Source organism: Morone saxatilis, unplaced genomic scaffold, assembly GCF_004916995.1.
Source record: "Morone saxatilis isolate NCDOM2014 unplaced genomic scaffold, NCSU_SB_2.0 Contig1, whole genome shotgun sequence".
In the NCBI taxonomy this organism is placed as follows: Eukaryota; Metazoa; Chordata; class Actinopteri; family Moronidae; genus Morone; species Morone saxatilis.
In genome coordinates, this window is record NW_023339651.1 from 9,734,106 (window position 1) to 9,747,291 (window position 13,186).

The 13,186-nt window shown below is 40.1% G+C and overlaps 2 protein-coding genes across 4 annotated transcripts in view; both read right to left on the reverse strand.

Annotated features, from left to right (window-relative positions):
• Positions 1-3,504, reverse strand: part of LOC118327146 (serine/threonine-protein kinase tousled-like 2) — a 12,237-nt gene extending 8,733 nt beyond the window's left edge. The window contains exons 1-3 of one of the 3 annotated variants that reach the window (XM_035660405.1): positions 2,973-3,504; positions 1,629-1,723; positions 304-375 (exon numbers count right to left, since the gene is read on the reverse strand). In XM_035660405.1, the coding sequence (XP_035516298.1) occupies positions 304-375; positions 1,629-1,721 (165 nt within the window). In that variant the 5' untranslated portion in view covers positions 1,722-1,723; positions 2,973-3,504. Of the gene's footprint in view, positions 1-303; positions 376-941; positions 1,097-1,628; positions 1,724-2,972 lie in introns of those variants that run through there. The other 2 variants (XM_035660395.1, XM_035660413.1) reach the window with 2 other exon arrangements.
• Positions 3,505-5,125: 1,621 nt separating this feature from the next.
• LOC118327180 (integrin beta-3-like) overlaps positions 5,126-13,186 on the reverse strand; it is a 17,364-nt gene continuing 9,303 nt past the window's right edge. Inside the window, exons 11-15 of the mRNA XM_035660449.1 lie at positions 10,294-10,516; positions 10,110-10,210; positions 9,676-9,795; positions 6,487-6,653; positions 5,126-5,957 (exon numbers count right to left, since the gene is read on the reverse strand). Coding sequence (XP_035516342.1) covers positions 5,889-5,957; positions 6,487-6,653; positions 9,676-9,795; positions 10,110-10,210; positions 10,294-10,516 — 680 coding nt within the window. The 3' untranslated portion in view covers positions 5,126-5,888. The remainder of the gene's footprint in view (positions 5,958-6,486; positions 6,654-9,675; positions 9,796-10,109; positions 10,211-10,293; positions 10,517-13,186) is intronic.

Consider the following 13,186-nt stretch of genomic DNA (forward strand, 5'->3'; position numbering starts at 1 on the left):
CCCATTTACACAGTGGAAAAGCCGGGGTCGAAACAAAATAAAAGCAAAACTTGTTTTGAATAATTTCTTTGTTGTAGTGTGTTTTTAAGAAGGAAAAAAAATAAATCGATTAAAATCGTAAATCGGGTTTGGTTTATGTCATATGTTTCAAAAAATATGAGATTTAATTTTTAAGCCATATCGCCCAGCCCTACGTGTTAGCATGCACCAATGTATACAAAATACTTGACCACTTGTCCACATCACTAACAATCACTAATACCACTGAAAGTCATCATTTTTATTGACTCCTCCTCAACCAACCTCCAGCTCCTTGTCACTGAGGGATCCCGCGCTGCACAGAGACTGGTTGGATGATTCACTGTTGGCTGAACTCTGGGAAACACAACACGTGTATCAGACCTGATTGATTAATCATGTGCGACTCTTATAAGTGGAACTGGAACTTATATTTCACAGATATTCACAGGACAATTTCTTGTAAAACGTGCGCTCATATGAATCACAGAAGGATGACAGCTGTTGGCAAATCCTTGCAAGTAAACTCAGAAATACAAGTGCAGATTTCCACACATCTGTTCTGACAAATGAAACCAGTTGGCATTCGTTTGTTTTCCACTCTATGTATCTAAAATCACTGTCAATAAACTAAATGCTAAGCTAGAATGCTACAGTGGGAGTATAATATACATCCCCCCCCCCCGTGTTAATATGCAAATCTTCAGCTCACGTTCACTTGGTAAAATCAGTCGGTGTCATGCATCGATGGGCAGCTGCACAGCGTGGTGAGACTAAGAAGAAACAGCAGGCTAATTGGAGCAGGAGGCTAATGCTTTTAAGGCCTGCTGGCTTTCTGCTGCTCAAGGTCACACATGCAGCCGAGAACATGTTTCTCTCAACATGTACACTACACGTGCTCGTTGTAATGTACTGAATGGTACCTTAAAATCACGCCTTAAATAAACTCCAGCACCACAGCGAGCAGGCCTGATAATTCACACGCTATAGGCCGGAGCGTGAGTGATTGGCTTTTCAGGGGTTGCCATTTTCTCAAAACGTACACCCACACACAGTAATACCCAGCTGAGCAGCAGGGTTGCAGCAGAGCACGCAGCCTATGCTGTGAGCTTCAGCTGCAGTGCCATTTCAGTGTCACTAGCCTCCGCTGAAACAAAGAGCTGCTGGCCAGCTCCCATGTCAGCCAAAACAGAGCTGGTCTTGTTTTAGCGTCAGCTCGGTGAGACAGGATCATTCCACTGAGAAAACTCCTGAACACAGAGCATCAGTCAGTACTGGAAATAGAGAAGACTTCCAAGCGTTTCTGAACTAAAAAGGACTAACGTAAGAGGGCTCACCAGCTGCTCGTGTTTGCATTCACACACAAACCAAAAGAGGGTTGTGGGATGTTTGCCTGCAGGGAAACTGGGAGCTACTGTTTTGTATCTCCAAATATATTTTATCTGGTATCAAAAGAAACCTTCATTTAGTTTTTCCACACAAAAATTCTCAACAATAAAACGCTCATTAAATTGTATCTAAAATGCAACATCCGCTCAAACAACCTCTACTTACAGCAGCTGATCCTTTTGATCAACAGAGCGACTATTATGCCATTAAGATATACCAACCTTGGTCACACCAACTCCAGTGAAGCGAGCCTCAAGCAGCTCCTGCCTGCGTGGGTCCAGACTTAAAGCCTGGCTGTGAAGTCCTTCCATCATGCCTAGAAAACGAGACACAAACAGTGAATGAAGTTGTAACTCGTGCGGACTAGCTGGCCTTGGTTATTGTTACACAAGAGAAGACTGACATGAAGGCAAGTTGACAGGAAAGACGGACACCCGACAGAGTTGTGTAAGGTTACAGTAGTGGCTCGATGGTTAACTTAACCTATTGGACCTGCAGTACAAAACTGCTAAAGATACTGAACCCTGAATAAAAAGAATAAGGAAAAGACTATCAGACGCTGGTGTATATGTAACATTAGGTCATTAATGTGTAGTATCTCCATTGAAGTTCATATTGTGTAGCGGTTAAAACTCCTAAATGTTCGGCTGAACCTGAACCGGTGTGCAAAGTGGACATTCAAAGATCATAGAAGAAAGTGAATGATCAAGGCGAGCCACTGAATCTGGACATTACTGGTGGGGGAGGTAATTCCCCACTGTCATTAAAGTTACATTACTAATTTAACAGTTAAGTCACAGAGACAGTAAGGCCAAATGGACAAAAAATAATCTCCCAATTTTCCCTTCCTTATAAATGTCTATCATAACCACATGAAATGGCAGGGCTCGACTTCCTCCTGCCATTAGCTACTCCTACCTGAGAGGGTATCCATCAACTAGTGATGGATTTATCTGGGGAGGGGGGGTTTGATGGCGATGACAGTCACTCAAAAACAACAAACACAAACAAACAAATAATGCAACATTACACTTTTCTTCCCCCAGGCAGCCAACGTTAGTTCATTTAAGCCCAAACAACCCTTTCAACACAATGGTGATCAAAGGTTACTAGAAGGAATGTGCTCATCTTCACTTTAATGACAACTTTATTCAACATCGCAGTTAAACTGACGTTATGGCAGTTGGTGGAATTCAAACATCGCAGTTAAATTGACGTTATGGCAGTTGGTGGAATTCAAACATCGCAGTTAAACTGACGTTATGGCAGTTGGTGGAACAACCGTTACGATATTAACTGGCTAACGCTAACGAGCTAATTAACGCTGACATCTGGGCTGCTTATCAAAATCTCTCAACATTTTAATAAACACGACAAACGCTGTCATTCACTGTCAAGTTATTACCAATTAACAGTGTAATTTTTTGGTCACTGTTAACAGCTGCTATGTAGCTACTGGTGAGTAGCTACATAGCAGCTATGGCTAGATGGTAAGTTAACCTAAACTAGCCAGCGTTGGTTATCTAGCAGGCTAAGGCTAACATAGGCTGCAATACAAGTCTCACCTGGAGAACCTTTCGCGGTTTTCGCAGTCCTAGAAATGATGTTGTCCGTCCATCCGGTGACAGCAAACTCCCTAACAAGTCCCAGTCCCACACACCTCAAATAAAGTTGTTTGAAACAAGATATCCATTTAAAAGTGTGTCGAATTCAGGGAAGACATTTGTTAGCTTAGCCAATGCTAGCTGGGGAGAGCGGTGTGGCTGTCTCCTGCTGGTGTCATCCGGACAGGAGGCCCTGATCCTCGGGGTTTCCTCGTCCGTCTCGGTGCCCCTGCACGGGCAAACCTGGAGCTGTCACTGCTCTGAAGCGTCTTAACAAAGTGTTGTCACATTTCTGCTTCACTCGGTCTCTTTATTGTCATTATCGAGCGCAGAGAGGTTTACACCGGGAGGAGTAGTTCAGCCACCTTGTTAGAGTCCATTCTTTAAGTGGTAATAAAAGACCATTACCCCCTGCAGCAAGGCCGCACAGGGCTCCAGGGAGAGCTTTATGTGATGCTTCCCATTCGCTTGTTTAACAGATAATGTAAGCTCCTCTGGTCAGAACCACCCGAAAACAGACAGCATACTGTTGGCAGGGCTTGATTACCAGCCTTAATTGCATATCTGGCAACTGTCCGAGGCCCCAGACCTCTAAGGGCCCCCAAAAGTTCCTGGTTCATTGTGTGCCAGTTGTTTTTGGGGTTATTTGACAAATTTCTTTTGGGAATGTACACCTTTAAAGTACAATTATTTTGTTTCGTGTAGGGTCACAATATTTTACAGTTATTTTAGTTTAGTTTTGCAATATTCCATTTAGATAAATCAAATATTCTAATCTTGCATAGATGGTGCATGTTCTTAAATAAAGTTACCACAAACTAACAGACAGTTTCCATATTTCAGCACAGATACTGGAGCATGAACAACACATATAGACTACAACAAAAAACTTTTAATTTGCGTTGAGTTAGCTTCTGTTCTTTCTTTTCTTCTGCATTAAAACTTTGCGTCTATTACAGATTGAAGTTTCTATTAAAATGCAACACTTAAGGCGATTAGAAGATGGTCAGTCTTACAGTTTTGTCCTCACTCTATAAATCTCCTGTACGTGGCCCACAACTGTTATGTGTTGTATATTTTCCTTTTTGTATGAATGTAATGCATGTAGCCCTCACACAGCTGCAGGGATTATAAATGCGTCTCCAAAATAGGCGCTGCGCCATTTACGCACGAACACCGACTTCATTACTTCTTGTGTGTGCAGAGCTTTTTGTCTGCACTGCTTGGGCCCAATGCATTTAATATGCAAATATCCTGCCCCTATAACAGGAATAATTCATCTGATATATTTTATCTTGTATATTGAATAGCGTTAGTGGCATATACTCCGCACAAGGACCAGTCAGTGACTTATACTTGCAGTTTAAGTCCAGGAGATGGAAGCAGAGCTTTGCAGACCATAAGCTCTGCACGCTTGTCGTCGGGATGGAGCACTATAATTTAACTGTGTTCATAATCTATCTGTGTCTTTAGTAAATTTGTGTAGTGTAATGTGCTATTTGGAATAATTAAACGTGGTCATTAACTTAAAAATCCTTGTTGCCTTTAAACCCCCAACTTTTTCCTTATGCATCAGTTATTTTAGCCCTGAGTAGGCGGATTGTTTAACAAATCACCAACAAATGTATGTCTACATGAAGTAATAAGAGTGTAATAAAAAGCTTATTAAAGGCAACAATGTCACTGCAGACAATGCATATTGCAGGAAACCACAACTCCGGTAGTCTGTCTTGGTGAAATGGAGTTTCAGGATGCTCAGCCTCAAATTATCAAGCAAGTATTGAACTTTTAACACAAGGATGGCAGAATTAGTCACTGCTGTAACTTCATCAGTAATTTATAATTCACATTTACTTATCATATAAAAAACTATTAATACTCATAAAGCGTCATTAATTTGTAATCAAATGTCTTGAGATCTAATTCCTTTATGTAATAAGGCTCTTAAATTATCTTTTAAACTAGGTTTTGTCTTTCATATCTCAAAACTGGATACCTCATGTGGTTGCAAAGTTCACCACAATAAAAAAAAGTCCCAAATTCTTATGTTGGGAGAAAAAAAACATTTGTAAAAATGTCATACATGTGAGAAAACACTACACAGGAAACTGCACCAGTTTTCAGTAAATTAACAGTTTACTCCAAACCACATATCTCCAGCATGTCACTTGACATAATTATAGACAGTTTATCTTGTCATAGTGCCACTGAATACCACAAACAGGAAATCCCATCATTGTGATAAGGAAATTAAGTTTGTTTTACGTTTATCTGCCCTTTTGTTTCCCCCATTGACCACAAGGGTAAGTTTAGCCACATCACTTTTTAATATATTTTCCTACTTAGCCTCAGTGATATCCAGCCATGTGGATAGTTTTGGTTTTATCTGCCTCTGAAACAAATATTCAGAGTAATCTACAGATCTTGCTGTCAAGATTTTGATACTATTTTCCACCAAAGGTATAAAAATAATGAAACTGTCCACAGCAAGGTCTGTGGGTTAACCAAAATATTTGTAAGAGATGTTACAGTTGCCCCCAAGATATCTAAATGCGTGGGCAAATAAATAAAAACTAATATACATGGCAGGAGGTTGTGGGTAGGAGAGAATGTTTTTTTGTGATTTGGGTAAACCTGCTTTTTTTGTCAATCACACAAAATGAAAACAATATTATTTATTTATCAGTGTAGTATAAGAGGGTGTTTATGACAAATCCCTGATAAAAATGTGTCCTCAGAATCATTTCTACATATTTACAAACACAAATAATTATTAATTATTGTCTTGTGACAGTAGAGACCTGCACATGATTCGGTGCCTTCTCACAAAGGACAGTGAAAGTCCATTATTTCATCCTTCTTTTTTGTTCAGTAGCATCAGTCTTTTCCTCTGTATGTGATGTTCGTGAAGGTAGATGTGGCTCCTTTGTAGAGAGGATTGTGTCCCTGTTAACGAAATACACATAGAGACATAAGTTAAGGTTAACAGAAAATTAAAGTAAAACAATAAATACTCCATTTTATGACCTACCTCGTATTCTGGGATCTTATATTTTAGAGACATATTAACTTGAATTCCTTTTGTTTTCACTTCTGTTACTCACTGAGCATCTTAAAAACTACCACGCTCATTTGCGGTTTTGGGCCTTTGGGATTTGGGTGTGTTTTTGAGGCCTATTACCAGTAAAGGCTAATTAGCGTTAGCTAATTTAAACCCAGCCCTTCCGTTGGCTGCCTTTTGTTCTGCGAGAGTAACAGCATGCCACAAAATAATAAAAAACATCTTCAGAAACTGAGAGCGAGGGACTGCGTGTGTGGCCTTTTTGTGTGTGAGCGTGTGTGTATGAAGAGGCAGGCGTGATTGTGTGTGTGAGTCCAAGGACGGGGGTTTTGGTGGAACCACTGCCTCAAAAAGAGTATCTTTATTTTAGCGTGTTAACAAGCACACACGCCGCCTCGTGCTAAATTCACTGACCGTGTCCCACTTGGCACGAGCGCGTTCTTCCTCAAATTTGGCGAACTCCCGTCTGTCATGAATGGTGACCAGCAGTTTCCAGATAAGCAGAGCCGCCAAGCCAAGGAACAAGATGGCTCCTGCCACTGACATAAGCACCACCAAAATGTCTGGACCCTTGGGGCAGTCTGGATGGAAGGAGGAAGAGATAAAGCAATGAGTAAAGTGCACACAGAGAGGAAGATAAGCTGGGAGCTACGCCAGAGGAAGTATGATTTCTTAATGCTTTTTCCTCCCTATCTCCTCTTTCACTCACACGGGTTTGATGGTGCTTTTGCTGCAGCCCACTCCTCTGCTAAATGCTATGACTTTTGAGTTTGAGAAGACACCGTCATGCTGGTAATATGGCATAAAGCCCACTGGCTGGTTGGTTCAGGAATGCTTTCTTAAAGTAATCAGATTGTTTTAAGTGATGCAAGAGAACGACAATGGCGGTGGTGATACCAAAGAGCAAAGAGGAGGATGGGCCGAAGTGGAAAATAGTACAGTACAACCTCACACAGCCAGGCCACAAATCTCCCTCCCCTCGTTGTGGTCTGGCAAAACTAAATAGGAATTTGATTTGCACAGTTTCAAGAAGGCTGTACAATAGATGACTGACAGTACTCACTTTCAAAGAGTCAGACTGAAATAACACATTACTTGTTCTGCTCTCCTCAGTCATTTTTCCCATCATTAGCTGTTCCGGAAAACTCTCTCCTAAATTAGCCATCCAATACGTTTCTGAATAAACTTGTGCGTAAACAGACTATGCCCTACTGAATCACTCTTCATGTTATGTCTGCAACATCTAGTTTAAATGGTTGTTTGCAATGTTAAGGAGTTTCAAGAGGAAACGAGTCCCTTCGTCTTCTCAACACTCTCATTAGTTCAATGATTAGTTTGGCCTCTAGTTTCCAAGTTTAACTGATTCTCAACGGATGTTTTCTAAGCTAAAATCTTGTTGCAAAAACGTATTTTCTCAGTCAGCATCTTACTAGGAATAATTGAGTCTACATTTTCAGTGTTTTTGTTTTCTGTGCTCCTCTTATTGTTCCCGCTTATTGTTTTGTAGTGTAGTCAGTTGACATTTATTTTTATTTTTGTATAACAATCAGAATTTAGTCGGTTGATAAAACCACACTCCACACAGCCAAGATGAAGCAGATTAGCAGAGTTTTAAGCTGTAAAATAAAATTAAATAAGACACTTCCTGAAGAAATATTGGGCTTTGTTCACTAAATGCACAAACACTTTGTTCACCTGCTAGGTAACTGTGCTCATCTGAGTTTTGACGCCGGGTGGCCTACAGAGAGCTTTTAACACTGGCTGAAAAAGACACAAGAGCGGTGAGAGTGAACTAAAATTGTAAAATTGTGGGCTACAAACCAAAACAATTTGCTGAAGATCACTATTGAGCTCAGTAGAGCTGATAGAGGTGAGAATTGTCTATGGGTCTACCAGCAACTTCTTTCACGTAAGTCATGTGATCTGTTGTTCATATAAAAATATTCATCATGGCCGCTTCAGTTTTGATTGCTGCACATTTCATAATGCATATTTAAGTTATCAAGAAATATATATAGGTTTTAAAATCATATTTTCGGGAGCTAGACTTGCCTTTAATATCATTGCACCACTTTTTATTTGCGTTCATGGTCACAGGGAGCATGAACTGAAGTCTGGCAACAATTTTCTCACTGTTGGCAAAAATGTCTTACCTTTACACTTCTAGCCACCAGTGATAAGAGCCATCTGGTCTATGTGTGTGTACTTGTGGGCGGGCTGGATGTATACATCTAGTGTGCGTGCTTGCATGCAAATATATACAGCATGTGTAGTGTTGGGTAACAAAGCTGTGCAACCAAGGTGAACTTTTACAGCCGACATCAAAGCTTCACCCCTCTTCCTCTATCCTCCTTCCTATTTCCCTCTATTTCCTGCTCTTCAGCTGACCCTTTTGATCCCTACAGCGGCTACCCTTATGGCTTATATACAAACCATGTATAGCTTATTTCTCCATCATTAGTTAGTGCAAAAATGCTTAGTCAACTTTGTTTTAGGGTGTTTACCATTTTCTCCACCTCTTTCTCCTTCGTAACACAGCTTCATGTTTCCTTTTTAAAATGTTCTCTATCCCTCTCTTTTGCTTACTTAGTCTCCTCTCTCTCCCTCTCCTGCTTTGCTCTTGAGTATATGTAGAGTCAGCGGGTTCCGAGAGGACCTGGGCAGCTGTTTACGATCCTCTTTGACACGGCGGGGTGCACTGTGTTCAAGGCAAATTTTGGTGTACTTCTCTGCTACCCAGTTGTGCCTAAATTAAACACACACATTCATTAAAGGCATACCCAGGGACAGACTTTCTCTGCGGGCACTGGTGGTCATTAAAGGCTGTTTTACCGCCCCACACTTTTTCTATTTGGCCACTTAACAAGCAGATGAAGGGCATGCAGCACGGAAGTGACAACTTGTACTTGTACTGTAAAATTATTTCACAAAGCGAGGAAGTTTGCTAGATCTAATATATATTGACTGGTTTATCCTTGTTATCTATGCATTACTTGCATTTACTGTCTATCTTTTCCACATATAATTGTAACCATATTTATAAGTTACAGTACTTTTACATACAATAACAACTCTCCGCTCTGCCCAGGACAGTTACTGAATTTTTTGGCTACTACAATTGTCTGATTACACCATGGGTGTATTATACAGCGTTGGAGGCAGGGCTCCATTCCTTGTTATGTAGGCTGCTCAGTGGAGCATGAAGCCAAAAAAGTTTTTCCAGTATAAAATTACCCAGATCTTCCGCATATGCTCCCACATTGTGGGGCCCAAAGAGCAAGCACACTAGAGACTTCCGGTGGCCGATTTATACTCCTCTGTGTTCACCAGCTAATTGCTGACTTCATTTGTTCCGCGTGGTGTTATTCATGTTTTGACATTTATTGGAAGGATAAACCCCTTGAGGTGAACCATCTTGTTTTCAAGGGGGTCCTTAGGTAGTGCTGTGAAAAAGCTGTTTGAAAATGAGGTTCCTGAAAACCGAAAGAGGCAGTACAACCAAAATAGAGCTTAAGACAACTGCAGAGTTTGGTGCTAATTCTCTGTGGGTTCATCACTAAGAGCAGCTCTTTTCGTATTACACTTATCACGTATCTGTCTTACCTGGCTCTTTGACGACAAACAAGATGGACTTGCCACTGGCGTCCTCATAATACTGGAAACGCTGAATGCAGTCATCCTCATCTTTGTAAGTGCAGTTTACAGCATTTGTATCATGAAGCACTGGAAAATCAGAAGAAAATGGTTCATTAGTTAGTTAGGAGTTATGTGTCTCTTTTTATGTTTTTAGTGTGACTGACCTAAAATCTGTAGAAAGCAGCATAACACACACATTTTTGGGTTTGTATTTCTATAAAAGGCAGCCTAAAACTACTTCACATTACTAAAATGGCTTCTCACACGTCTATAAAGCATTAGTAAATTATTTATTAATAAAAAATAATGCCTTAGTTACTACTTAAAAATCCCGTATAAACTGTGCCTTATTAGAAAGTGGTACCAAAGTATTTCTGTCTTGAAGCAGCTGGGTGTCTCACCTAATTCATCCACAAGCACAATCTCATCTTTGCAGATTCGAGAGCAGGTATTGTCCTCAAACAGTCTGCCCCTCTTGAAGTACTTACACTCCACACACTCCCTTTAAGAAGAAAAACATCAATCAGCTAATATTAAGTAACTGTCTGGACACTGAATATGAGAAGTCTCTGTGTGCAGACTCACTTTTTCATAGTGCAGGCATCAGGGCAGGTGGGGCACTTGTCACATGTGGCTCCGTAGGCACCTGGCTGCGTGCACTCACAGGCCCCGCACACACACTGGCCCCTCCCGCTGCACAGCAAGCCCAGGTTGGACATACAGGTGTCAGTACGTCTGGAGCAGTTACAGTTCTCACCCTGCCAGTCTGGTGCACACTGGCAGAAGCCGCAGTTACAGACGCCATGGCCTGGGAGGGAAGAAAGGACAGATAAGGTGAGAAAACCACCGTTTATAACTTGAACAACGTTTTGTGGCCACCGTAAGTCTCTCATTCGCCCTCGGAAGCAGATGTTGAAACGAGTGAGTTCCTGTCTGCAACTACACCACTAGGTGCCACTAAATATAATACCTACATTGAGCAAAGTATGCAATTCAAGCTGCCATTCCTTTATACTGGATGTGTGTGGCGACAAAGCCACCAAAATGTTTGTGGTGTTGAAGTTTAACATATTTTAACATTGTTTACTAGTATAATTGCCATTTTCACAGATGAAAGAGTGAAAAAGAGTAAGCAAATAAACAATAAATAAGAGCAGGACAATGTGACCAAGTGAGATTGTGTGTGAAACTGAGGGTGTGGCAGGAGTTTGGAAAGAGGGAGGAAAAAGGCTGGAGTGCTTAGTGGTTAACATGATTGTAATTTCAATTGTTGTGCATCATTTATTTTAAACAACATGAGTCTGACAGGCTAATATGAGTTTATATTAAGTTTTTAATAACATGATAAGCAAGTGCGAGCTCCTTAACATACAACTGTATGTTAGGGTAGGGTCAGTTTTCCCTTTTTTTCTTAATATATATTCAGTATCAGCTTGTTCTTACTGTTCATTACAGGTCTATGATGAGTGAGTTGTGTTTTTATGGCTTCATGACTTCTTAACATGGAAATATTATGCAGCATTTGACACATATTACCGCCAAATTCTGCCTGACACATGGTGTATCATTGAAAATTTTGGGAAGAATTTGGGTCTGTCACCAACATTACAGTCTGTTGTTTTCTGTAGATTCCTGAAAACACACTTTAGACAGGAGTTTGGGTAACATACAAGCATTACTTCTGCATTTTATGTATTTATGGTGTATTTGTTTATTGTGTTTTATGTGTGTGTGTGTGTGTGTGTATATACATATGTATATATGTTTTATGCTTTGCCTATGTTTGTCTGTGTAAATGTGTGTATACATGTGCGCACGTATACACACATATATACGTATATGATATATTTACACTGCTTTACTATATTATGCATTGTGCCTCCCTTTGTTGTTTATTGCCTTTTGTTGTACATTGTCTCTGTAAAGCTCTATAAAAATACATTTACTCAATTACTTACTTAGAGTTTAAAAAAACGTTCTGTGGTTTGAACAATGTTAGGTTGGTCAGCATGAGTTTGTAATGACATAGGTCATAGCTTGTTGAGTGGTTATGAGTGTATTTACCACAAGCCTGTGTCATACTTTTCTGTATTTTCCTGTTACCATGACATGTTTGAACTTTTTGAACATTTGAAAAACCTCTCTAAAGAAATTTTCCACCTTTGCCTTGTCATTAATGCTTACATGTTCAAGGCCATTGTTCTGATGGCTCATTATACCAAAATCCTCAACAGTCCGAAAAAACTGGACTGAAATCCCATTTGACTGTTTGTTTTTCACCCATTAACCTGAAGTCCTGTTTTTCCACAAATACACACCCTGATATCTGGTTGATTTTGTCTTCCTGCACAGCCAAATACACTAAGATATTAAGTGAATAACACATCAAGGTGTATTTTGGTTATTTTGGGCTGCAGGACAGTCTCTTATTGAATAACCATGCTGGCTAAAGTCAAGTCAACATTACACAGTACCAGGTTTGTGTTTACAGGTGGCAAGTATATTTATTAATTCATTCAATTATTCATTATGAAAAATGAGTGTTATGTCTTGCTAAGACATTTTGTATTTCCGTAAGTCTGGTTCTCCTGACTGTTAGTCCCAAATACTGGAAAGCAGGAGTGATAAGTTATATTTCTGCAACTGTTAGAGACCTAAAACAAATTTCATTGTGTGCCCTGTGGTGTCTGGAGTGTTTTTATTTTTGGCTGGATGATCCACTGTGTGTGTGTGTGAGTAGTTTTTTTGTTATTATTGTTGTTGTATGTGTGATGTGTGTGGGTGCATTCCAATAAGTAAATGACAATGCAGAAAACATTGTGGTCTATCGCTGCAAAACAATGCCCAGATAAACAATGAGACAGGAAGCTGTTTGTAACAGTCTAACTGGATAAAAGATAAACCATGGACAAACTGTCATTACCACTTGACCACAAGACTGCTGACTTTAAATTAGACCATCCTTTGGGGGAAGAACATAAGACTATTTTCCTCGCACTGAATAAGGTATTTCAAGACAACAGCAGACCATGTTTTACACACACGGAGCACACAGAACATTTCCAGTTCTCCCCCACTTGGCCCTTTTCTGACCAAACATGGGTTTATTTTTAGCCTCATTACACCACACTAGCCAATGAGTAAGTTGAAAGGTATTTTCATGTTAATCTATGGGCTGTTGGGACTACAGCAAAACATTTTTCTGTGAGTGCAACAAAGGGGGGGTTTGAGTGATATATGAGATCAGATAATGTGATGAAGCTTGAGGCAGCAAGCGACCTGTGCCAAAACTGTGCTCAATGCAATTAACGATGCTCAATTGAAATAGAAATAGAACAATGTAACATTCTGTAAATTTTGATCTGTGATCCCTTTTTTTGGTCATTTTCTTCCTATTCTTTCTTTGTGTCTCTCTTTCTATCGTCTTCTAACATTTGAATCCTGACAATATTACCAGAATAGTTTAAGATTTAGGGAA